The following is a 25253-nucleotide window of genomic DNA, read 5'->3' on the forward strand; positions in this document are numbered from 1 at the left end:
CAGAACAGGTTACTGAATGATCATAATGTATGGCAGAGCAGGGTCTAAGGGCCAAATGGCCTACTCCTGCTTCAATTTTCTATGTATCCATACTTCTGTACTACAGAAGTTACTTCAAATATAGGTACCAAAGATTATTTGTTGTCTATTAAACAAGTACACAACTGATGGACTGATATATCAAATTTGATGTGGAGATGCTGCCATTGGATTGGGGTGAGCCCAGTAAGAATTCTTACAACACCAGGTTAAAGTCCAACAGGTTTGTTCCAAATCATTAGCTTTTTCCTACCAAAATCCTACCAACTGTCCTGGCTTCAGACAATTCACATCTCTTTAACCTGTGATTACCCCTCTCTCCAGTTGCTCCATTTGGACCTGTATTCAACTCACATTCAAAGTATCATCTTGCATCTTTGACTTTGTCTGTGTGTGTGTTTCTGGAACATACCTCTTCATTCACCTGAGGAAGGAGCAGTGCTCCGAAAGCTAGTGATTCAAAACAAACCTGTTGGACTTTAACCTGATATGAAATTTGGATATTGGATGACCCTGAATGTTGATACATTATATAACTTGTATAATTAAGTGAAAAGAATAAAAAGGTTCCTGCAAAAAAAATCCGTGCAAGTTAAAAATCTATTACTGAGTAATAATTTGCATATTGTAAGGTCCCGTATGAAAATCTATTTGAATCACATTTAACAAACTTTGCAGGTCCCAAAGTCTCACTTCCACAGTGGACACTGCTATGCAATCTCTGTTCCAATCATACCTCAAATATATTCTATTCAAACTATACAACCGCAACAGAAACATTAGACTTAGAAGCCCGTAACAGAATGGGAAAGAATAAAACTCAAACTTACAATCAGTCAGGCTAGCAATCCCAGCAAGTGTGGTGATGGGAACATGAGGCATATCCCCATTCATCCTGAAGTTGTAGAAATAATCGGGGCAATGCAGAGATATTTCAGTCTAGGTGCCAGTCAGCCTCACTTCACATCTCCCAGACCCTGCAAAAAAAAAAAGTCAGTCCATCACCATCAGCCGTTACATTGGCTCCAGTTCACTTGGAAACTATTTGACCATTATATTCATTCTAGCAATATGCAATATCCAAAACTAATTGCATTGCCATATATTTTTCTGTTGAATGAATCAAAGGTTTGAGCCAAAGCAGTTGATGTCCTATATGTCTGTGCTATCTTAAGGTACTAGCGGTAAAGCATGCAATGATATAACTACCAGGAGTAAAGAAAATTCTCCCAACTCTCACCCACAAGAGGCAATTATAAACCTAGTCATTCCAAATTTTCCCTGTTCACCAGATCATGCTAAGCAAAAGAAAAACTAAGTCCTGAAAACTCCGTCGTCAGCATCCAAAAGCGAAAGCAAACTTAATGATTAACAAGGACATTTCAAAGGGCAGTTCTGCTCTAATCAAATAAGTTAAATAAATGGAATGTCAAAATAATTTCAAAGTATCAGATTTACAACATGAAAACTAGCCATAATTTTAATTAGAAATACAATTCATCATGGCAAAAATATTACAAGCAAACTTTCAATTTTAATCAAGCCTGTAAAAAATTAATTTAAAGACTTAGAATGGAGCATCAAGTGTTAATGATTTTAATGTTTAATAACATGCAGAAAGCAACACTAAACTGTTCAACAATGAAACATACAACTTTTTTATTAAAGATACACTCACTGCATCTGCCAAGGTGGACATTTGTTTGAAACCAGTATGTGAAACCAGTATGTGAAAGGCAGGACCCTGCACAGAGATACGTTGTACTTTCAGCTTCAAATTGAGTTAGATTATATTCAATCCACCTGATCAAATATCGCTGCACGGATTATAGAAACATAGAAAATAGGAGGGCGTGACCATTGGCCCTTCAAGCCTGCCCCACCGTTCATTATGATCATGGCTGATCATCCAACTCAATACCCTAATCCCGCTTTCCACCATATCCTTTGATCCCATTCTCCCTAAGTGCTATATCTAACTGCTTCTTGAAACCATACAATGTTTTGCCCTCAACTCCTTGTGGTAATGAATTCCACAGGTCGATCACTCCCTGGGTTACAAAATTTCTCCTCATCTCTGTCCTAAACAGTCTACCTCATATCCACAGACTGTGACCCCTGGTTCTGGACACACCCACCATTGGGAACATTCTTCCTGCATCTACCCTGTTTAGTCCTGTGAGAATTAGATTAGATTTAGATTTGTCACGTATACAGAGGTACAGTGAAATGTATTATTCTGCATACAGTCCAGGCAGATGGCTCCATACATGAAAGCATAGAACATACGAAAATACATTGGTGCGGCGATAGCGGCGGCCGCGAGTGAGGCAGGCGGCGGCGGCCGCGAGTGAGGCAGGCGGCGGCGGCCGCGAGTGAGGCAGGCGGCGGCGGCCGCGAGTGAGGCAGGCGGCGGCGGCCGCGAGTGAGGCAGGCGGCGGCGGCCGCGAGTGAGGCAGGCGGCGGCGGCGGCCGCGAGTGAGGCAGGCGGCGGCGGCCGCGAGTGAGGCAGGCGGCGGCGGCGGCCGCGAGTGAGGCAGGCGGCGGCGGCGGCCGCGAGTGAGGCAGGCGGCGGCGGCGGCCGCGAGTGAGGCAGGCGGCGGCGGCGGCCGCGAGTGAGGCAGGCGGCGGCGGCGGCCGCGAGTGAGGCAGGCGGCGGCGGCGGCCGCGAGTGAGGCAGGCGGCGGCGGCCGCGAGTGAGGCAGGCGGCGGCGGCCGCGAGTGAGGCAGGCGGCGGCCGCGAGTGAGGCACGCGGCGGCGGCCGCGAGTGAGGCAGGCGGCGGCGGCCGCGAGTGAGGCAGGCGGCGGCGGCCGCGAGTGAGGCAGGCGGCGGCGGCGAGTGAGGCAGGCGGCGGCCGCGAGTGAGGCACGCGGCGGCGGCCGCGAGTGAGGCACGCGGCGGCGGCCGCGAGTGAGGCAGGCGGCGGCGGCCGCGAGTGAGGCAGGCGGCGGCGGCCGCGAGTGAGGCAGGCGGCGGCGGCCGCGAGTGAGGCAGGCGGCGGCGGCCGCGAGTGAGGCAGGCGGCGGCGGCCGCGAGTGAGGCAGGCGGCGGCGGCCGCGAGTGAGGCAGGCGGCGGCGGCCGCGAGTGAGGCAGGCGGCGGCGGCCGCGAGTGAGGCAGGCGGCGGCGGCCGCGAGTGAGGCAGGCGGCGGCGGCCGCGAGTGAGGCAGGCGGCGGCGGCCGCGAGTGAGGCAGGCGGCGCGGGCCGCGAGTGAGGCACACGGCGCGGGCCGCGAGTGAGGCACACGGCGCGGGCCGCGAGTGAGGCACACGGCGCGGGCCGCGAGTGAGGCACACGGCGCGGGCCGCGAGTGAGGCACACGGCGCGGGCCGCGTGTGAGGCACACGGCGCGGGCCGCGAGTGACGCACACGGCGCGGGCCGCGAGTGACGTCCACGGCGCAGGCAGTGAGTGATGTACACGGTACAAGCAGCGAGTGAAGTGCACGGTACAAGCAGCGAGTGAAGTGCACGGTATAGACAGCTACAACTGTAGAGAAGATGCGTAGAAAGATTACTTCAGTCCATAAGAGTTCAGACCCTATGGATGGTCATTAGGGAGTCTGGTAACAGCAGGAAATAAGCTGTTTTTGAATCTGCTAGTGCGTGTTCTCATACTTTTGTATCTTATGCCTGAAGGAAGAGGTTGGATGAGAAAATAACCCAGCTGTGAGGGGTCTTTGATTTTTGCTGCCTGCTTTACCAACACGGCAGGAGATGTAGACAGAGCTAATGGATGGGAGGCGGGCTCGATGGACTGGGCTGTGTTCATGACTCTCTGCAGTTTCTTATGGTTTTGGGCCGAGCAGTTGCAATACCAGGCTGTGATGCAGCCAAATAGGATTCTTTCTATGGTACATCAAAAGAAATTGGTAAGAGTCATTGTACACCTTGTAGACAATTTTATAGGTTTCTAGGAGATCCCCCCTCATTCTTTTGAACGGCAGCGAATGCAATCCGAACTGATTCAATCTCACCTCAGATGTCAGTCCCACCATCCCAGTAAACAGTCTGATACCCCCAATATCTTTGGATAGACTCCCTGTACACAACACAAGATTTTCTTCAATGAACAATGGTCAATACAGCACAGGAACAGGCCCTTCGGCCCTCCAAGCCTGTGCCGACCATGATACCTCCCTCAACTAAAAATATATGCACTTACAGAGTCCGTGCAGAGTAACAGAGATTTTGGGGTTCATGTCCACAGATCTCTGAAGGTTGCCACTCAAGTGGATAGAGCCGTGAAGAAGGCTTATAGTGTGTTAGCGTTTATTAACAGGGGGCTTGAGTTTAAGAGCCACGGGGTTATGCTGCAACTATACATGACCCTGGTGAGACTACATTTGGAGTATTGTGTGCAGTTCAGGTCACCTCACTATAGGAAGGATGTGGAAGCATTGGAAAGGGTGTAAAGGAGATTTACCAGGATGCTGCCTGGTTTGCAGGGTAGGTCTTATGAGGAAAGGTTAAGGGAGCTAGGGCTTTTCTCTTTTGGAGCAGGAGGATGGGAGGTGACTTAATAGAGGTTTATAAGATGATGAGGGGGATACATAGAGTGGACGTTCAGAGACTATTTCCTCAGGTGGATGTAGCTGTTACAAGGGGGCACACCTAGAAGATTCAGGGTGGGAGATATAGGAGGGATGTCCGAGGTGGGTTCTTTACTCAGAGAGTGGTTAGGGTGTGGAATGGACTGCCTGCTGTGATAGTGGAGTCGGACACTTTAGGAACTTTCAAGCTGTTATTGGAAAGACACATGGAGCACAGCAGAATGACGGAGTGGGATAGCTTGATCTTGGTTTTGGACAATGCTCGGCACAACATCGAGGGCCGAAGGGCCTGATCTGTGCTGTACTGTTCTATGTTCTATGTACCCTTCCATTCCCACCCTATTCATATTTGTCTAGATGCCCCTTAAATGCCACTATTGTACCTGCTCCCATCACCTCCCCAGGCAGCGTGTTCCATATATTTATTGCCCACTGTGTAAAATAACGTGCCTCACACATCTGTTCTAAACTTTTCTGCACTTTAAACCTATGCCCCCTAGCACTTGACTCTCCTACCCTAGGAAAGAGCATCTGACTATCTACTCTGTCCATGCCACTCAATTTTGTAGGCCTATCAGGTCACCTCTCAACCGCAGTCATTCCAATGAGAACAGACTAAGTTTATCTAACCTCTCCTCATAGCTGATGCCCTCCATACAAGGCAACATCCGAGTAAACCCATTGCTGTACCATCGTCAAAGCACACACGTCCTTAAGGTAGCGTGGCAACCAGAATTGTACACAATATTCCAAATGAGGCCTAACTAAGGTCCTGTACAGCTGCAACATGACATCAATTTTTATATTCAATGCCCCGACCAATGAAGGTCAGCATGCCGTATGCCTCCTTGACTACTTATCCACGTGCGTTCCCACTTTGTGATCGATGGACATGCACGCCCAGATCTTTCCACTTGTCAATACTCAAGGGTTCTACCATCCTACATGCATTGGACCTTCCAAAGTGCATTACCTCACACTTGTCCGGATTAAACTCCATCTGCCATTTCGCCACACAAGACTCCAATCAGTTTATATCTTGCTGTATCCTCTGACAATCCTCTTCACTATCCGCAACTCCACCAATTGTGTCGTCTGCGAACTTGCTAATCAGACCAGCTACATTTTCTTCCAAATCATTTATTTATGCCACGAACAACAAAGGCCCCAGAACTGAACCCTGTGGAATGCTGCAAGTCACAGCCTTCCATTCATAAAAGCACCCTTCTAGATTAATCATCGATTATCATAGGTTATCATAGAATTTACAGTGCAGAAGGAGGCCACTCGGCCCATCGAGTCTGCACCGGGTGCTCCTGGAAAGAGCACCCTACCTAAGGTCAACACCTCCACCCTATCCCCATAACCCCACCCAACACTAAGGGCAATTTTGGACACTAAAAGCAATTTATCATGGCCAATTCACCTAACCTGCACATCTTTGGACTGTGGGAGGACACCGGAGCACCCGGAGGAAACCCACGCACACACGGGGAGGATGTGCAGACTCCGCACAGTGACCCAAGCCGGAATCGAACCTGGCACCCTGGAGCTGTGAAGCAATTGTGCTATCCACAATGCTACCCTCTGTCTTCTGTGCCCAAGCCAGTGCTGTATCCAACTTGCCAGCTCTCCTCTGATCCCATGTAACTTCATCTTTTGTACCAGTCTACGTGAGGTACCTTGTCAAAGCTTTACTGAAGTCCATACATACATCTACTGCCTTTCCCTCATCTATCATCTTTGTCATTTCCTCGAAAAACTCGATCAAATTAGTGAGGCACAACCTCCCCTTCACAAAACCATGCTATCCATCACTAATAAGTCACATTTGTTTCCAAACTACAGTCCTCTTTATGCCCTTTCATAAACTATCCCTCATACTGTCCACCCACCAGCTGCAGCATAATTTTCTTAGTTGCAACATCATTCTGCACTGTAAATTCTGAGTCTACGAACAGACTGAATGGGACAGATTCAATTGTGAGACTTAGTCCATTTTTTGCATGCCTGGCCTTTCAGAGAGCCCTGTAATCCCAGCGATTATAATGTTCTCAGATTATTGTAGAACAGAAACATTTATCCCATCAAATTGCACTTTTCTTCAGAATCTAATAATAATCTTTATTGTCACAAGTAGGCTTACATTAACACTGCAATGAAGTTTCTGCGAAAATCCCCTAGAACAAAGAAAATTACAGCACAGGAACAGGCCCTTCGGCCCTCCCAGTCAGCGCCGATCCAGATCCTTTATCTAAACCTGTCGCCTATTTTCCAAGGATCTACTTCCCTCTGTTCCCGCCCATTCATGTATCTGTCTAGATCAGGGGTGGGCAAACTACGGCCCACGGGCCGCATGCGGCCCGCCAAAGGTCTTTATGCGGCCCACCAAGATCAAGTCATTTTTTAAATTATTTTTTTAATATAAGGTTAATGGGGGGGGGGCTGTTGGGTTACTGGTATAGGGTGGATACGTTGACTTGAGTAGGGTGATCATTGCTCGGCACAACATCGAGGGTCGAAGGGCCTGTTCTGTGCTGTACTGTTCTATGTTCTATACGAGGCGCCCAGAATCATAACCGGGTGAAGCGCCATTTTTGAAAAGTAGAGAAAAAGAGGGCTAAAGGCAGGATGCCGCCGGGGGAAGCGCTGAGGTATATGCCGCACGCTGATTGGTTACAACCGGGACTATTAATTAATATACTATGCGGCCCTTTAAAATTGTGAATTTCTGAATGTGGCCCTTGCACGGAAAAGTTTGCCCATCCCTGGTCTAGATGCATCTTAAATGATGCTATCGTGCCCGCCGCTACTACCTCAGCTGGCAAAGCGCTCCAGGCACCCATCACCCTCTGCGTAAAAAACTTTCCACACACATCTCCCTTAAACTTTCCCCCTCTCACCTTGAAATCGTGACCCCTTGTAATTTACACCCCCACTCTTGGAAAAAGCTTGTTGCTATCCACCCTGTCCATACCTCTCAATTTTGTAGACCTCAGTCAGGTCCCCCCTCAAACTCCGTCTTTCCAATGAAAATAATCCTAATCGACTCAACCTTTCTTCATAGCTAGCACCCTCCATACCAGCAAACATCCTGGTGAACCTCCTCTGCACCCTCTCTAAAGCATCCACATCCTTCTGGTAATATGGTGACCAGAACTGCACGCAGTATTCCAAATGTGGCTTAACCAAAGTCCGATACAACTGTAACATGACCTGCCGACTCTTGTACTAATACCCCGTCCGATGAAGGCAAGCATGCTGTATGCCTTCTTGACCACTCTATCGACCTGCGTTGCCACCTTCAGGGTACAATGGACCTGAACTCCCAGATCTCACTGTACATCAATTTTCCCCAGACTCTTCCATTGACCGTATCGTCCACTCTTGAATTAGTTCTTCCAAAACGCATCACCTCGCATTTGCCTGGATTGAACTCCATCTGCCATTTCTCTGCCCAACTCTCCAATCTATCTATATTTTGCTGTATTCTCTGACAGTCCTCCTCGCTATCTGCAACTCCACCAATCTTAGTATAATCTGCAAATTTGCTAATCAAACCACCTATACCTTCGACCAGATCATTTATGTAGTCGTCACATTCCGGCACCTGTTTGGGTACACCGAGGGAGAATTCAGAATGTCGAAATTATCTAACAAGAATGTCTTTGGGGACTTGTGGAAGGAAACTGGAGCACCCGGAGTAATCCCACGAAGACACAGGGAGAACGTGCAGACTCCGCACAGACAGTGGGGAATCGAACCTGCTGGCGCTAACCACTGTGCTACAGTGCCGCTCCATTCATTTCTTTTGCAATAACCTTACATTTAAGCAGTTTTAAAGCTGCACAAATATTTTTGCCTTTTATCTCAATCTATTAGGTCAGATTAATAGGTCATAGCTCAGACAATTGTCCACAAATACCATGTGATCAAAGTGTAATGGATTCACAAAATGTTTGTGTGAATGCTTGCTCCTGAAAATGAATCATTACAGACAATTCATTTCAAGTACTAATGTGTTTGACATATAAGCAGGTTAACAGAGCCTGAGACAAGTGAAAGTGTGGGAGGATACTGTCCCATTATAGGTTTCATCAGTAATTAGCCAAGTCCTTGCAAGGGAGGGCGGGGGGGGAAATAAAACAGTCGGGAGAATTCAAGCCAAGACTGGACAAGAGAGAGGCAAACTTAAGTGACAGAGGTGAAAGAAACATAATGGGTCAGAGGTACCAAATTAAATTAATAGATTTTGAGCGCAGGTGTGACGCGAGGACTGGAATGCACCCCTTCTGCCGCCCTGTCACTTTGCTCATTGGCCTGATCACCGCTCCTTGCAACCCTTGGTTGTGTCGCACTCTGTTCCTCTCCGATGAGCAGGATGCAGTGAAGGAGCCAGGAGGTCAAATTTAAATTTTATTACATGCAATCCCAATGTTTTGCAATCAACATTGCGAAATTTACAATCCTTAACCATGGTACATACGAACTAGGAGTAGTAGGTCACTCAGCCCCTCGAGCCTGCTCCACCATTCAATTAGATCATGGCTGATCTGATTGTAACTTGAACCCCACATTCCTGCTTACCCAGTTTGCTTAATCATGTGCTCTTTCAGAGGGTCAGTGCAGACTCGATGGGCCAAATGGCCTCCTTCGACACTGTAGGGATTCTATGAACTTCTCACCCCCTTGTTAATCAAGAATTATCTAGCTCAAACTTTGGCTAATACCTCAATATAAAGCTGTCAGGGTGTGATCGCAGCAAATTAGAGAAACATCAATGTTGAACTTGTTAAAATATTTTTACACTCCTCAATAATAAGAATGGAAATGCCTGCTGGCAGAGTTGCCACAGGCACTGTGAATGCATGTGCAGTGAGTGCGCCCTCTGCAGTTGTGGTGTCAACAAACGAGCATCAATATCAATGTGAAATGTTTACCTTCCCTTCCTCTATCTCCTAACACTGCCTCATCTGCTGAGATTTTCTGGCAATTTGTTTTAAATTTTATTTTTCTAGCATGCATAGTGATTCAGGAGTCCTGATTGAATAATCCAGAGAATGAGTTCAAATCTCAGTATGCTATTGAATTTCAATTTCATTTGAAGAAAAAAATCAGGACAAAAAAGCTGATATCACTATGATATTCCAACTAGTTCAGTAACATCTTAGGGAGGGAAGTCTGCTGTCCTTTCCCATCTGCATGTAACTTCAGCATGTCAAATAGTTTCACAACTATTCATTCTCTCATGGAAAAAAACCTTGTTTAGGACTAATTATAGCATTGTAACTACTCCTGCCGAAATGTGTGGGGTGACATACCCATTGGAGTTAGACGGTGTAAAAACCCACAGTTATGGACTTGTCCTTTTAAAGAAATGTCTGATGCATTCTTCAAATTATTTTCTGAAACTTTTTCATTTGTGTGTGTGTAGGGCAGCACGGTGGTGCAGTGGTTAGCACTGCTGTCTCACTGCGCTGAGGTACCAGGTTTGATCCCGGCTCTGGGTCACAATCTGTGGAGTTTGCACATTCTCCCCGTGTTTGCATGGGTTTCGCCCCCACAGCCCAAAGATATGTAGGGTAGGTGGATTGGCCACGCTAAATTGCCCCTTTATTAGACAAAATGAATTAGGTATTCCAATTTTTTTGAGTGAGTGAGTGTGAGTGAGAGAGTGAGAGAGCGAGTGTGAGAGTGTGAGAGTGTGAGAGTGTGAGAGTGTGAGAGTGTGAGAGTGTGAGAGTGTGAGAGTGTGAGAGTGTGAGAGTGTGTGAGAGTGTGAGAGTGTGAGAGTGTGAGAGTGAGTGAGAGAGTGAGTGAGTGAGTGAGTGAGTGAGTGAGTGAGTGAGTGAGTGAGTGAGTGAGTGAGTGAGTGAGTGAGTGAGTGAGTGAGTGAGTGAGTGAGTGAGTGAGTGAGTGAGTGAGTGAGTGAGTGAGTGAGTGAGTGAGTGAGTGAGTGAGTGAGTGAGTGAGTGAGTGAGTGAGTGAGTGAGTGAGTGAGTGAGTGAGTGAGTGAGTGAGTGAGTGAGTGAGTGAGTGAGTGAGTGAGTGAGTGAGTGAGTGAGTGAGTGAGTGAGTGAGTGAGTGAGTGAGTGAGTGAGTGAGTGAGTGAGTGAGTGAGTGAGTGAGTGAGTGAGTGAGTGAGTGAGTGAGTGAGTGAGTGAGTGAGTGAGTGAGTGAGTGAGTGAGTGAGTGAGTGAGTGAGTGAGTGAGTGAGTGAGTGAGTGAGTGAGTGAGTGAGTGAGTGAGTGAGTGAGTGAGTGAGTGAGTGAGTGAGTGAGTGAGTGAGTGAGTGAGTGAGTGAGTGAGTGAGTGAGTGAGTGAGTGAGTGAGTGAGTGAGTGAGTGAGTGAGTGAGTGAGTGAGTGAGTGAGTGAGTGAGTGAGTGAGTGAGTGAGAGCAGCTTGTGACAGAGCCTACTAGGGAACAGCCAATTCTGGATTTGGCAATGTGTATGAGGCAGACTTGATTAGGAAACATAAGGTGAAGGAACCCTAGAATTTACCCCTGTCTTATTTGGGAAAGCAAATTTAGGAACCCTCCGCTTTAGTCCCTTTGTCCAAGTCATTTGAGTCCTCGGCATTGATCCCTGTGGCACACTCCTTTCACATCCTGCCATCTATGCCGACTGTTTCCTCTCAGCCAGCCATCTTCAATCCATGGCTATATGTTACTCTCTATGCCATGAGCCTTTATTTTCTGCAATAACCTTTGATGTTGCACCTTATCAAATGCCTTCTGGAAATTTAAGTAAAGTACACCCATGGTCCCCCTTTATCCACAGCACATGTGAATCCTTCAAACAACTCCAATAAGTTGATTAAACATTACTTCCCTTTCACGTTTTCTGGCCCATTGAGCAATGCTGATTTTAATTTTGCCTGTTGACTAAAGGAATCCAGGCAAGACGGTTGTGGTTGTTGGAGGTCAGTCATCTCTGTTCCAGGAGATCGCACAGGAGTTCCTCGGGGTAGTGTCCTCGGCCCAACCATCTTTAATGGTGTCAATGACTTCAACGCCAGTTTCCTGGGTTTGATTCCCGGCTTGGGTCACTGTGCGGAGTCTGCACATTCTCCCCGTGTCTGCGTGGGTTTCCTCCAGGTGCTCCAGTTTACTCCCACAAGTCCCAAAAGGCATGATGTTAGGTGAATTGGACATTCTGAATTCTCCGTGTACCCAAACAGGCGGTGGAATGTGGCGACTAGGGGATTTTCACAGTAACTTCACTGCAGTGTTAATGTAAGCCTACTTGTGACAATAATAAAGATTATTATAATAAAGAATCTTTGCTTTTGTTGTTGAATGCTTTACCTGACGTGGTAGCCTCTAAGCACTTGAATCTAGTTTAGATTTTTTATATTGTCAATGTAGTAAAAATGTAACGGTTAAAATCCAAGACATTACACACTTACGATAGATACAGGCTCCATCTCTCTCGCTCTCTTTGCGGCTCCAGAAAATTCCTAGTAATTGTTACTGTCAGCATTAAGTATCTCTGAGACATAAATTAATAGGTTCAACAACACTCCAGAGACTGAGCATGATTCAGACTGACTCTTCACTGAGGGAGTGCTGTACACTCAACAGTCTGACCAATTCATGAATGAAAGCTCAGTCTGATCAGGTGGATGCAAAAGTATCAGTCAAAGAGCAGGGATGTGCATTCACAGTCCTGACCACATTTTTCTGTCACTCAATTCTACTAAAGCAAATTACCTCGCCATTGATCTCATACCTTTTTGATACACTTTACTGTTTAAGCTGCTGGAATCTGCACCTACTTTTGGTGTTCGATGTTTAATTTATATAACCCATTGCTGATTTTTTTTTAGAAATTACAGTACATTGATGAATAGAATAAATCTAACTTCTTCATGGGAAGCAAAATACTGTGGATGCTGGAATTGGGAATAAGAACAGAGGATGCTGGCAGAACACGGCATGTGCAAGGAGAGAAAGCAGAGTTAACTTTTTGAATCATTTTGGCTCTTCGTCAGAACTGAAGGGAGGGAGAATGTGTTAGATTTTAAAGTGTAGCTGTGAGAGATTGCAACAAAATGCAGCAAAGTTCAGAGCAAAAGATAGATGGCCTGATGTGGGAATAGCAGTGTTGCATTGAGGCAACACATGTATGGGGTACTTTTTAAAAAGGGGTTTACTATGGAGGAGAAAGGTCACAATCTAAAGCTGCCAAATTTATCGGGTCCTCAGGGCTGCAACATGCCCAACAGGAAATTTACATCCTACTCCTCCTTGCCCTGGGCTTCACTGGCGCATCACAGCAGGCCAAGGACGGACATGTGGAAATAGGAGCAGTGCTGCAGTGAAACCTGGGCAAGCTGGAGGAGCAGCATCTCAACTTCTGGTTGTGCACGTTGCACACACACAGGCCCCCTCTTCAGTTCTGACAAAGAATGAAAAGGACTCAATGTTAACTCTGTTTTCTCTCCTTACAGGTGATGTCAGACCTGCTGATCTGGAGTTGTTTAAATGGTGAAGCATTGCAAGTTTCATATGCTGAAAGATATTGGATGTCACTACATTTCTTTCAGCAGTGAATTTACAACATTGCCTTGCTATAGCTATAACATGTGTTTATCAGTTAGTGGGTGATTTGGTCAGGGGAGCGCAACGAACAACTTAAATTGATGAGGGATTAGGAGTTGGTGGGTGGATCTGCATTGGACGGATAGTTGGGAGTGGTGACTTGGAGAAAGTTGATTGGGGGGGGGGGGGGGGGGGGGGGGTGGAAAACAGCATAATGTGAGGCGAGTACATCAAGGTTACCCTGGCTGGAGAGATTGGGGAGGGATGGGTGACGGATGCCATAGGGAGTGAGTGGGGTTGCATAGGTTTTGAAATGAAAAATGAAATGAAAATCGTTTATTGTCACAAGTAGGCTTCAAATGAAGTTACTGTGAAAAGCCCCTAGTCACCACATTCCGGCGCCTGTTCAGGGAGGCTGTTACGGGAATCGAACCGTGATGCTGGCCTGCCTTGGCCTGCTTTTAAAGTCAGCGATTTAGCCCTGTGCTAAACAGCCCCTTTTTGAGAGGTTGCCGAGAAAGGGTAGTTCAGTTACAGCCAGAGAGTCATAGAATCTACAATGCAGAAGGAGGCCATTCGGTCCATCGAGCCTGCACCGACCCCAGGAAAGATCACACCACTTAAGCCCACACCTTCACCCTATCCCCGTAACCTAGTAACCACACCTAACCTCTTTTTGACAGTAAGGGCAATTTATTACAGCCTATCCACCAAACCTGCACTTTGGACTGTGGGAGGAAACCGGAGCACCCGGAGGAAACTCATGCAGACACGGGGAGAACGTGCAGACTCCGCACAGACAGTGACCCAAGCCGGTAATCGAACCCGAGACCCAGGCGTTGTGAAGCAACTGTGCCAACCACTGTGCTACCGTGCTACCCTAATGGAGTATAAATGTAGCAAAATGATGGGGCAAATTATTTGATACAAATATTCAAAAACTATTCTTTATTCCAACACTTAAGATCCACTGGGGCAGCGCGATGGCGCAGTGGGTTAGCACTGCTGCCTCACAATGCCCATGTCCCAGGTTCGATCCCGGCTCTGGGTCACTGTCCGTGTGGACATTCTCCCAGTGTTTGCGTGGGCTTCGCCCCCACAACCGAAAAGATGTGCAGCATAGGTGGATTGGCCACGCTAAATTGCCCCATAATTGGAAAAATATGAATTGGGTATTCTAAATTTTAAAACAAAATCCACTGGATTTATAAGACTCTAGTTTGTAGGAGCAGAAGTAGGCTCTTCAGCCCATCGAGTCTGCTCTGCCACTCAATTATGGCTGATGTGGGGCTGGTTTAACACAGTGGGCTAATCAGCAGGCTTGTAATTCCTCCTCACCTCTTGTTTTAGAGGATTTTCCCTCAAGTCTGAGATTGTGTCCTCTGCTTCTAGTTCCTCCTACAACAGCCTCCCCGAACAGGCGCCGAAATGTGGTGACTAGGGGCTTTTCACAGTAACTTCATTTGAAGCCTACTCGTGACAATAAGCGATTTTCATTTCATACAAGTGGAAACATCCTCTCCACATCAATTCTATCCAGGACTCGCAGTATCCTGTAAGTTTGAATAAGATCCCCACTCATCATTCAAAACTGCTGGCTTAGGTTGTTCAGTGGGCTAGACAGCTGGTTTGTGATGCAGAACAAGGGCCGCAGCTTGGATTCAATTCCCGTACCAGCTTAAAATTCTGAATTCTCCCTCCGTGTACCCAAACAGGCGTCAGAATGTGGCTACTAGGGGCTTTTCACAGTAACTTCATTGCAGTGTTAATCTAAGCCTACTTGTGACAATAAAGATTATTTAAATTTTAAATTTAAACTCAGAGTGCAGACCCAGAGTCCTCAACCGTTCCTCATATGACAATCTCTTCATTCTAGGGATCATTCTTGCCAACATCCTCTGTATCGTTTCCATGGCCAGCACATCCTTCCTTAGATACGGGGCCCAAAACTGCTCACAAAATACTCCAAATGGGGTCTGACCAGAGCCTTATACAGCCTCAGAAGTATTCTAGCCCTCTCAACATGAATGCTAACATTATATTTGTCTTCTTAACTGCCAACTGAACCTGTACTTATACTTGAGAATCCTGAACTAGGATTCCGAAGACCTTGTGTGCTTCTGATTTCCAAAGTCTTTCCCACTTAAAAAATAGTCTATGCCTCTATCCTTATTACCAAAGTGCATACCCTCTCACTTTTCCACATTGTATTCCTTCTGCCACTGTTTTGTCTACTTTCCTAGCCTGTCCAAATCCTTCTGCAGCCCCCTTGCTTCCTCAAAACGACCTGCCCTAGTACATATATTTTTGTATCATCTGCAAACCTAGCAATAATGTCCTCAGTTCCTTCTTCTAGACCGTTACTGTGTAATAGTAACTTGCTGTGGACCCAGCACCGATCCATGAGGCACACCACTAGTCACTGCTGCAATCCTGAAAAGGGCCCCTTTATTCCCCACTCTGCCTTCTGCCAGTCAGCCAATCCTCTATCCATGCCAGGATCTTACCCTTAACACCATGGGCTCTTAATTTATTTAACAGTCTCCAATGCGGCACCTTGTCAAAGGCCTTCAGGAAATCTAAATAAATCACGTCCACTGGTTCTCCTTTGTCTAACTTCCTTGTTACTTCCTCAAAGGACTCTAATAGATTTGTCAGATATGACCTCCCTTTAACGAAGCCATGCTGATTCAGTCCTATTTTATCATGCACTTCCAAGTACTCCACAATCTCATCATTAATAATAGACTCTAAAAATCTATCAACGATCGAAGTCAGGCTAACTGGCCTATAATTTCCCATCTTCTGCCTCCCTCCCTTCCTTCTTAAACATGGGTCTTACATTAGCTACTTTCCAGTCCTCTGGGACCCTTCCTGCTTCCAGTGATTCCTGAAAGATCATCACTAATGCCTCCACAATCTCCTCAGCTATTTCTTTTAGAACTCTGGGGTGTAGTCCATCCAGGTGATTTATCCACCTTCAGGCCTTTCAGTTTCCCCAGAACCTTCTCCTTAGTAATGGTCACGGCACTCACCTTTGCCCCCAATTCTCCTGGAGCTCTGGCATCCCACATGTGTCTGATCCATGACGAGTGGTGCAAAGTAACTATTCAGTTCTTCTGCCATTTCTTTGTTTCAAATTATTACCTCTCCAGCCACATTTTCCAGCGGTCCAATGTCTATTTTTACCGCTGTCTTACCTTTTATGCATTTTTTAAAAACTCTTCCTATCTTCCTTTCTATTGCTAGCTAGCTTGGACTCATACTTCATTATCACCTCCCTTATTGCTTTTGGACTTGTCCTCTGCTCGCTTTTAAAGGCTTCCGAATCCTCTGGCTTCTCACTAATCCTCGCCACTTTGTATGCTTTTTCTTTAGCTTTTATGCTGTCCTCGACTTCCCTCGTCAGCCATGGATGCCTAGTCCTCCCCTTAGCATGTTTCCTCCTCTCTGGGATGAATTTCTGCTGTGCCTCCCTAATAATCCCGAATAACTGATAGACTCCTTTTCCAATCAACTCTTACCAGCTCCTCCCTCATGTCTTTGTAGTTACCCTTATTTAATTGTAAAACTTACATTTGACTGCAGCTTCTCCCTCTCAAACTGCAGGGTATAGAATTTAATTCTATCATATTGTGGTCACTGCTCACTAACGGTTCCGTCACCTTAAGTTCCCTAATCAAGTATGCCTCATTACACATCACCAAATCCAGAATTGCCTGTTCCCTGGTAGGCTCTGTCACAAGCTGCTCCAAAAAAAACCCCATCTCTTAGACATTCCACAAATTCCTTTTCTTGGGATCCACTACCAACCTGATTTTCCCCAGTCCACCTGCATATTGAAGTCCCCCATGATTATCGTCATATTGCCTTTTCTATCTCCCGATTGATTTAATGCCCCACATCCTGACTACTGCTAGGGGGCCTGTACATGACTCTGATCCTGTATTGCTCCTTGCTATCGATTTAACTTCACAGAACATTGCAGCGCAGTACAGGCCCTTCGGCCCTCGATGTTGCGGCGACATGTGTAACCCCTCGAAAGCCCATCTACACTATTCCCTTATCGTCCATATGCCTATCCAATGACCATTTGAATGCGTTTAGTGTTGGCGAGTCCACTACTGTTGCAGGCAGGGCATTCCACGCCCTTACTACTCTCTGAGTAAAGAACCTACCTCTGACATCTGTCCTATATCTATCTCCCCTCAATTTAAAGCTATGTCCCCTCGTGCTAGACATCACCATCCAAGGAAAAAGGCTCTCACTGTCCACCCTATCTAATCCTCTGATCATCTTGTATGCCTCAATTAAGTCACCTCTTAACCACCTTCTCTCTAACAAAAACAGCCTCAAGTCTTCCCTCATAAGATCTTCCCTCCATACCAAGCAACATCCTGGTGAATCTACTCTGCACCCTTTCCAATGCTTCCACATCCTTCCTATAATGCGGCGACCAGAACTGCACGCAATACTCCAAATACGGCCGCACCAGAGTTTTGTACAACTGCAACATGACCTCATGGCTCCGGAACTCAATCTCTCTACCAATAAAAGCTAACACACCATACGCCTTCTTAACAACCCTCTCAACCTGGGTGGCTACTTTCAGGGATCTATGTACATGGGCACCGAGATCTCTCTGCTCATCCACACTACCAAGAATCTTACCATTACCCAGTACTCGGACTTCCTGTTATTCCTTCCAAAATGAATCACCTCACACTTTTCTGCATTAAACTCCATTTGCCACCTGTCAGCCCAGCTCTGCAGCTTATCTATGTCCCTCTGTAACTTGTCACATCCTTCTGCACTGTCCACAACTCCACCGACTTTAGTGTCATCTGAAAATTTACTCATCCATCATTCTACGCCCTCCTCCAGGTCATTTATAAAATTGACAAAAAGCAGTGGCCCCAAAACAGATCCTCGTGGTATACCACTAGTAACTGGACACCAGTCTGAACATTTCCCATCAACCACCACCCTTTGTCTTCTATTAGCTAGCCAATTTCTGATCCAAATTCCTAAATCACCCTGAATCCCATGCCTCCGTATTTTCTGCAATAGCCTACTGTGGGGAACCTTATTAAATGCTTTACTGAAATCCATATACACCACATCAACTGCTTTACCCTCATCCACCTGTTTGGTCACCTTCTCAAAGAACTCAATAAGATTTGTGAGACACGACCTACCCTTCACAAAACCATGTTGACTATCTCTAATCAAATTATTCCTTTCCAGATGATTATACATCCTATCTCTTATAAACCTTTCCAAGACTTTGCCCACAACAGAAGTAAGGCTCACTGGTCTATAGTTACCAGAGTGGTCTCTACTCCCCTTCTTGAACAAGGGGACATTTGCTATCCTCCAGTCTTCCGGCACTATTCCTGAAGACAAATACAACTTAAAGATTAAAGCCAAAGTCTCGGCAATCTGCTCCCTAGCTTCCCAGAGAATCCTAGGATAAATCCCATCCGGCCTAGGAGACTTATCTATTTTAACCCTTTCCAGAGTTACTAACACCTCCTCCTTATGTACCTCAAGCCCTTCTAGTCTAGTAACCTGTATCTCAGTATTCTCCTCGACAACATTGTCTTTTTCCTGTGTGAATACTGACGAAAAATACTCATTTAGCACCTCTCCTATCTCCTCGGACTCCACGCACAATTTCCCACTACTGTCCTTGACTGGCCCTACTCTTACCCTAGTCAATCTTTTATTCCTGACATATATATATATAGAAAGCTTTAGGGTTATCCTTGATCCTACCTGCCAAAGACTTCTCATGTCCCCCCTGGCTCTTCTTAACTCTCTCTTTAGAGCCTTCCTAGCTAACTTGTAACTCTCAAGTGCCCTAACTGAACCATCACGTCTCATCATTACATAAGCCTCCTTCTTCCTCGTGACAAGTGTTTCAACTGCTTTAGTAAACCATGGTTCCCTCGCTCGACCACTTCCTCCCTGCCTGACAGGTACATACTTATCAAGGACACGCAGTAGCTATTCCTTGAACGAGCACCACATTTCAATTGTGCCCATCCCCTGCAGTTTTCCTCTCCAGCAGATGCATCCTCAGTCTTGCCTCATCGCATCATAATTGCCTTTCCCCCAGATATGACTCTTGCCTTGCGGTATATACCTATCCCTTTCCATCACTAAAGTAAACGTAATCGAATTGTGGTCACTATCACAAAAGTGCTCACCTACCTCCAAATCTAACACCTGTCCTGGTTCATTACCCAGTACCAAATCCAATACGGCCTCGCCTCTCATTGGCCTATCTACATACTGCGTCAGGAAACCCTCCTGCACACATTGGACAAAAACAGACCCATCTAAAGTACTCGAACTATAGCGTTTCCAGTCAATATTTGGAAAGTTAAAGTCCCCCATAACAACTACCCTGTTACTTTAGCTCCTATCCAGAATCATCTTTGCAATCCTTTCCTCTACATCCCTGGAACTTTTCGGAGGCCTGTAGAAAACCCCTAACAGGGTGACCTCTCCTTTCCTGTTTCTAAACTCAGCCCATACTACCTCAGTAGTCGAGTCCTCATCAAACGTCCTTTCAGCCACCGTAATACTGTCCTTGACTAACAATGCCACCCCACCCCCTCTCTTACCACCTTCCTTGAGCTTACTGAAATATCTAAAACCCCGGCACCTGCAACAACCATTCTTCTCCCTGCTCGACCCATGTTTCCGAAATAGCCACAACATCGAAGTCCCAGGTACCAACCCATGCCGCAAGCTCACCCACCTTATTTCGGATGCTCCTGGCATTGAAGTAGACCACCTTCCTTCCTGCCGGTACACTCCTGCAACTTTGAAACCTTACTCATGACCTCACTACTCTCAACCTCTTGTGTACTGGAGCTACAATTATGGTTCCCAATCCCCTGAACTAGTTTAAACCCTCCCTAACAATGCAAACCCGCCCCCTTTGCCCTTCTGCCTGTCCTTTCGATAGGACACATATACCGTATATACTCGCGTATCCTGCGATCTCGCGTATCATGCGACCCCTAAATTTTCGTCCCCAAAACATGATTTTATCATATATCTTATGTATCATGCGAGTCACTTTTTTGAGATACCAGATGACACTAGGCTAGGCTTTCCGCCGTAAACAACCGAATGAGAAACAGCTGTTTTGCTGTTTCTAATCACGATAATAAACAGTTACCTAACACGTAACAAGTACCGTAACACATAACAACGATCGAATACATTCTACCCTTAGCCACTATGGAGAAAAGATCTGCGAAGAAATATACTGCCAAATTGAAGCTGCAAGTTGTTGCCGAAGCGGAACAAAGCAACAACGTTAAAGCTGCAAAGCTGTTTGGTGTCGGAGAAAGCTGTGTCCGAAACTGGAGAAAACAAAAAGAAAAATTGAAGGAAACTCCTTCCTATAAATGCGCAAATCGCGGGTCGAAATGTCATTGGCCGCAGTTAGAAGATAAAGTATCAAAGTGGGTGTCCGAAAATCAGGAAAATGGTTATATTATAACACGATCTAAAATAAGACTTTATGCTTTACGAGAAGCAAGAAAAATGGGCATTCGTGTGTTTACTGCAAGTCCCGGATGGTGTACGCAGTTCATGAAAAGACATGACTTTGTGTTAAGAAGAAAAACAAAATTGCACAGAAACTCCCAAAAGAATTCAAAGAAAAAGTGACTAGTTTTCAAACATTTGTAATCAAACATCGCAAAGCTAACAGCTATAAGTTACCGTGCATTGGAAACATGGATGAGACACCCGTGAATTTTGATATGCCATCAAACTCAACCATTAATAAAGTCGGCGAGAAAAGTATTTTTATCAAAACTACAGGGCATGAAAAGACACATTTTACGGTTGTACTAACGTGTATGGCAGATGGGACGAAACTTCCTCCAATGGTTATCTTTAAACGGAAATTAATGCCCAAACTAAAACTTCCAAATGGTATCATTGTCCATGTCCATGAAAAAGGATGGATGAACGATAATGGCTGCAAGATTTGGCTGAAGAGAGTTTGGGAATCAAGAGCAGGTGGTTTACGACGCCAAAAAAGTTTACTTGTGTGGGATATGTTTAGGTCAGATCGAGTGGATTCAGTTGTGAAAGCTGTTCGCGAATCGAACACCGATATAGCAATCGTTCCAGCTGGCTTGACTAGCGTCGTTCAGCCACTTGACGTATCCATTAATAAGCCATTTAAAGACAATACAAGAAAGAAATGGAATGACTGGATGATGGAAGGAGAGAAATCATTTACGAAGGGAGGGAATATGAAGGCTCCGGATTTGCCTCTACTGTGTTTGTGGGTAAAAGAAGCATGGGCTGAGATAGATGGAGATTTGATTGTTAAAGCATTTTAAAAATGTGGAATAGCAAATGCTTTGGATGGAAGTGAAGATGATGCTTTATTTGAAGATGCAGGAGAAGAGGATGAAAATATTGAAGACCTGGAAGATGATCAGTATGACGACTGCCTCGATGAAGAAGAATTCCAAGCTTTATTTGATGATGACACTGATAACAATGAAAGCGAATTTGAAGGATTTTAGTTTACCTGTAATAGTTTGTTTTAATAGTGTTTTTATTTTATTAAATGTTAATTAACCTACATATGTATTCCTGTTTTATATTTCATTATGTCCAAAAATAAATCTAATAGTTTCATTAACTACTGGGTACTATTTGACTTACCGCAAATGGATACGGTCTGCTTAACAGCCCAACAGCCTAATCTTGGCCAGCACTTCACACCCGCAAATGTTGTATCTCGCGTATCATGCGACCCCCCAAATTTAGGTTACAATTTAGGTTCTCAAAAGTCGCATGATACGCGAGTATATACGGTACTTGGATATTTAGATCCCAGCCGATTCCCTTGCAGCCACATCTCGGTGATGCCCAGAACATTTGTACCGGCCAATTTCAATGCGCGCAACAAGCGCATTACCTGTTCTGCATACTGCGTGCATTTAGGTACAACAATATCCATAAATGTGATGGTGATTCAAGTGCTCATTTAAAACTCGCCAAAGCCTCCAATACCTCCTCACTGCCTATGTTAAACTGAAGATCCTCGCAGTCCCATGTACAGCATTGTCTTGTCTTTTGAAAAATGGTTGGAGGGATTGGGTTTGTATTGGTAACAGTTTAGCAGATTTGATCGAAACCTTTAAGATCCTGAGGAGTATTGTACATGATAGATGAAGAAAGGATTTTTACGCTTGGCAGAGAATCTGGAACTCTGGGTCACTGCTGAAAAATAAGGGGCCGCTCTTTCGAGAGAGGAAATTTTTGGAGGAAGGAGCTGTGCTCCGAAAGTTAGTGATTCGAAACAAACCTGTTGGACTTTAACATGGTGTTGTAAGACTTCTCAATGTGCTCTTCCTCAAAAGGCAGTGGAAGCAGAATCTTTGAATATTGTCAAGGCACAGCTGGATGGATTCTTGATTAACAAGGGGGTGAAAGGTTATTGGGGGTAGGCAGGAATATGGAGCTGAAGTTACAGTCAGATCGGCCATGATCTTACTGAATGACGGAGCAGGTTGGGGGCCCAGTGGCCTGCTGCTGCCCCTAATGCATGTGGTCATATGTGTGCATGTTTAGTATGCATATTTGAAGGAGCAGATATTGGAGGATTATAGGGTTGGAGATCATCAATAGTTACACTGAGAACATTAGGAAGAAAATATTCACTCTACTTTCCCAACCTAACAGATACCACGTAGTGTTGCGACCTCTATCACCTAAGAAAATGGTAATAGACATGCAAGAACTCCCCCACTTCAAGTTCTTGTCCAAGACATACACCATCCCGAGTTGGAAATATATCACTGTTCCTTCACTGCTGCTGGTCACCTGAAGAAGGGGCTGCGCTCCGAAAGCTCGTGTTTGAAACAAACCTGTTGGACTTTAACCTGGTGTTGTAAGACTTCTTACTGTACTTTTCTTTGTTCCCCTGCACTTTTTTAACAGTGCCAATGGATATTATATACCAACAAGGTTTAACAGCGTGTATGAAAATAAGCCACCTTTGACAGTTGAACACTCCTTCAGACTTTATGATAATTGTGTTAGGTCATGGTGAGACCTTACCTGAATACTGTGTGAAGCTTTGGTCTCCTTAGCTAAGAAAGGATATATACTTAGAATCCTTACAGTTCAGAATGAGGCCATTCAGCTCATTGAGTCCGCACTGACTCTCTGAAAGAGCACCTTACCTCGGACCTATCCCCATAACCCCACCTAGGGACAATTTAGCACAGGCAATCCACATAACCTGCACACCTTTGGACTGTAGGAGGAAACCCACGCAAACATGGGAAGACTGCAAAATCCGCACAGGCGGTCACTCGAGGTCTGAATCAAACCCGGATCCCTGGAGCTATGAGGCAGCAGTGTTAACTACTGTGCCACCGTGCCACCTTAAGAGTTCAATATGGGTTCACTGGACTATTCCTTGGCATGAGGTAATTGTCCATGAGGAGAGAATGAGTAGACTCTGCCTATATTCTCTCGATAAAAGAAAATTACTGCGGATGCTGGAATCTGAAACGAAAGGGAAAATGCTGGAAAATCTCAGCCAGTCTGGCAGCATCAGTAGGGAGAGAAAAGAGCTAACGTTTCGAGTCCGATGACTCTTTGTCAAAGCTAACAGAGAGAGTGGGAAATATTTATACTGTGGAGTGAGAATGAAAGATGATCGCCAACTTTAAGGGCATTTAAGTGGTCACTGGATAGACATATGGATGAAAATGGAATAGTGTAGGTCAGATAGGCTTCAGATGGTTTCACAGGTCGGCGCAACATTGAGGGCCGAAGGGCCCGTACTGCGCTGTAGTGTTCTATGAGTCATAGCCACAGAAACCCAGGGAAACCCATCCTCTGTTAGTTTCTCTGCTGTTTGACCTTTCACATCTTTTGTCCTCTCCAAGGACTGCCTTTAACACTCTTTCCCCTTGGTTTCTGTGGCCATTAGCACCAGGTTTCCCTGGGTTTCTGTGGCTATGACTCATCTTTCATTCTCACTCCACAGTATAAACATTTCCCACTCTCTCAGTCCGTTAGCTTTGACAAAGAGTCATCAGACTCGAAACGTTAGCTCTTTTCTCTCCCTACAGATGCTGCCAGACTTGCTGAGATTTTCCAGCATTTTCCCTTTCGTTCTATATTCTCTCGAGTTTGGAAGAATGAGAGCTGATAGCATTAGAACACAATATTCTCAATGAGGTTAACAGCGTACATGCTAGGATGTTTCCTCTGGAAGTCTAGAAACCAAGGATCACAGTCTCAATAAAGGGTCGGCCTTTTAGGAGGTATTGTGAATCTTTCGAATACTTTACCTCGAGGCTGTGGGTGCTCAGTTGCTGACTCAGCTCACTAGATTGATTTCTTGGAAGTGAGGTTTGCCCTATGATAGGTTGAGTAGAATGGACCTATACTGTCTAGAACAAGATTCATGTATTTGTCAAGATGCCCCTTAAACGTCACTATCATCCCTGCTTCCACCACCTCCTCCGGCAGTGGGTTCCAGGCACCAACTACCCTCTGTGTAAAAAAAAACTTGCCTCGTACATCTCCTGTAAACCTTGCCCCTCGCACCTTAAACCAATGCCCCCTAGTAACTGACCCGTCTACCCTGGGAAAAAGCCTCTGACTATCCAGTCTATGCCCCTCAATTTTGTAGACCTCTACCAGGGCACCCCTCAACCTTCCAGTGAGAACCAACCAAGTTTATTCAACCTCTCACAGCTAATGTCCTGCTAAATCTCTTCTGTACCCTCTCCAAAGCCTCCACATCCTTCTGGTAATGTGGCGACCAGAGTTGGACACTACTCCAAGTGTGGCCTAACTAAGGTTCTATACAGCTGCAACATGACTTGCCAATTTTTATACTCAATGCCCCAGCCAATGAAGTCAAGCATGCCGTATGCCTTCTTGACTACCTTCTCCACCCGTGTTGCCCCTTTCAGTGACCTGTGGACCTGTATACCTAGATCTCTCTGGCTTTCAATACTCTTCAGGGTTCTACCATTCACTGTATATTCCCTACCTGCATTAGACCTTCCAAAATGCATTACCTCACATTTGTCCGGATTAA

The 25253-nt window shown here is 45.7% G+C and overlaps 1 protein-coding gene across 1 annotated transcript in view; it reads right to left on the reverse strand.

Annotated features, from left to right (window-relative positions):
* The window catches only part of LOC119970799 (nipped-B-like protein), a 559915-nt gene that overhangs the window by 490038 nt on the left and 44624 nt on the right, over positions 1-25253 (reverse strand). The window contains 1 exon segment of the mRNA XM_038805973.1: positions 870-1016. Within this exon segment, the coding sequence (XP_038661901.1) occupies positions 870-933 (64 nt within the window). The 5' untranslated portion in view covers positions 934-1016.

This window comes from Scyliorhinus canicula, chromosome 8, assembly GCF_902713615.1.
Source record: "Scyliorhinus canicula chromosome 8, sScyCan1.1, whole genome shotgun sequence".
Taxonomy (NCBI): Eukaryota; Metazoa; Chordata; class Chondrichthyes; order Carcharhiniformes; family Scyliorhinidae; genus Scyliorhinus; species Scyliorhinus canicula.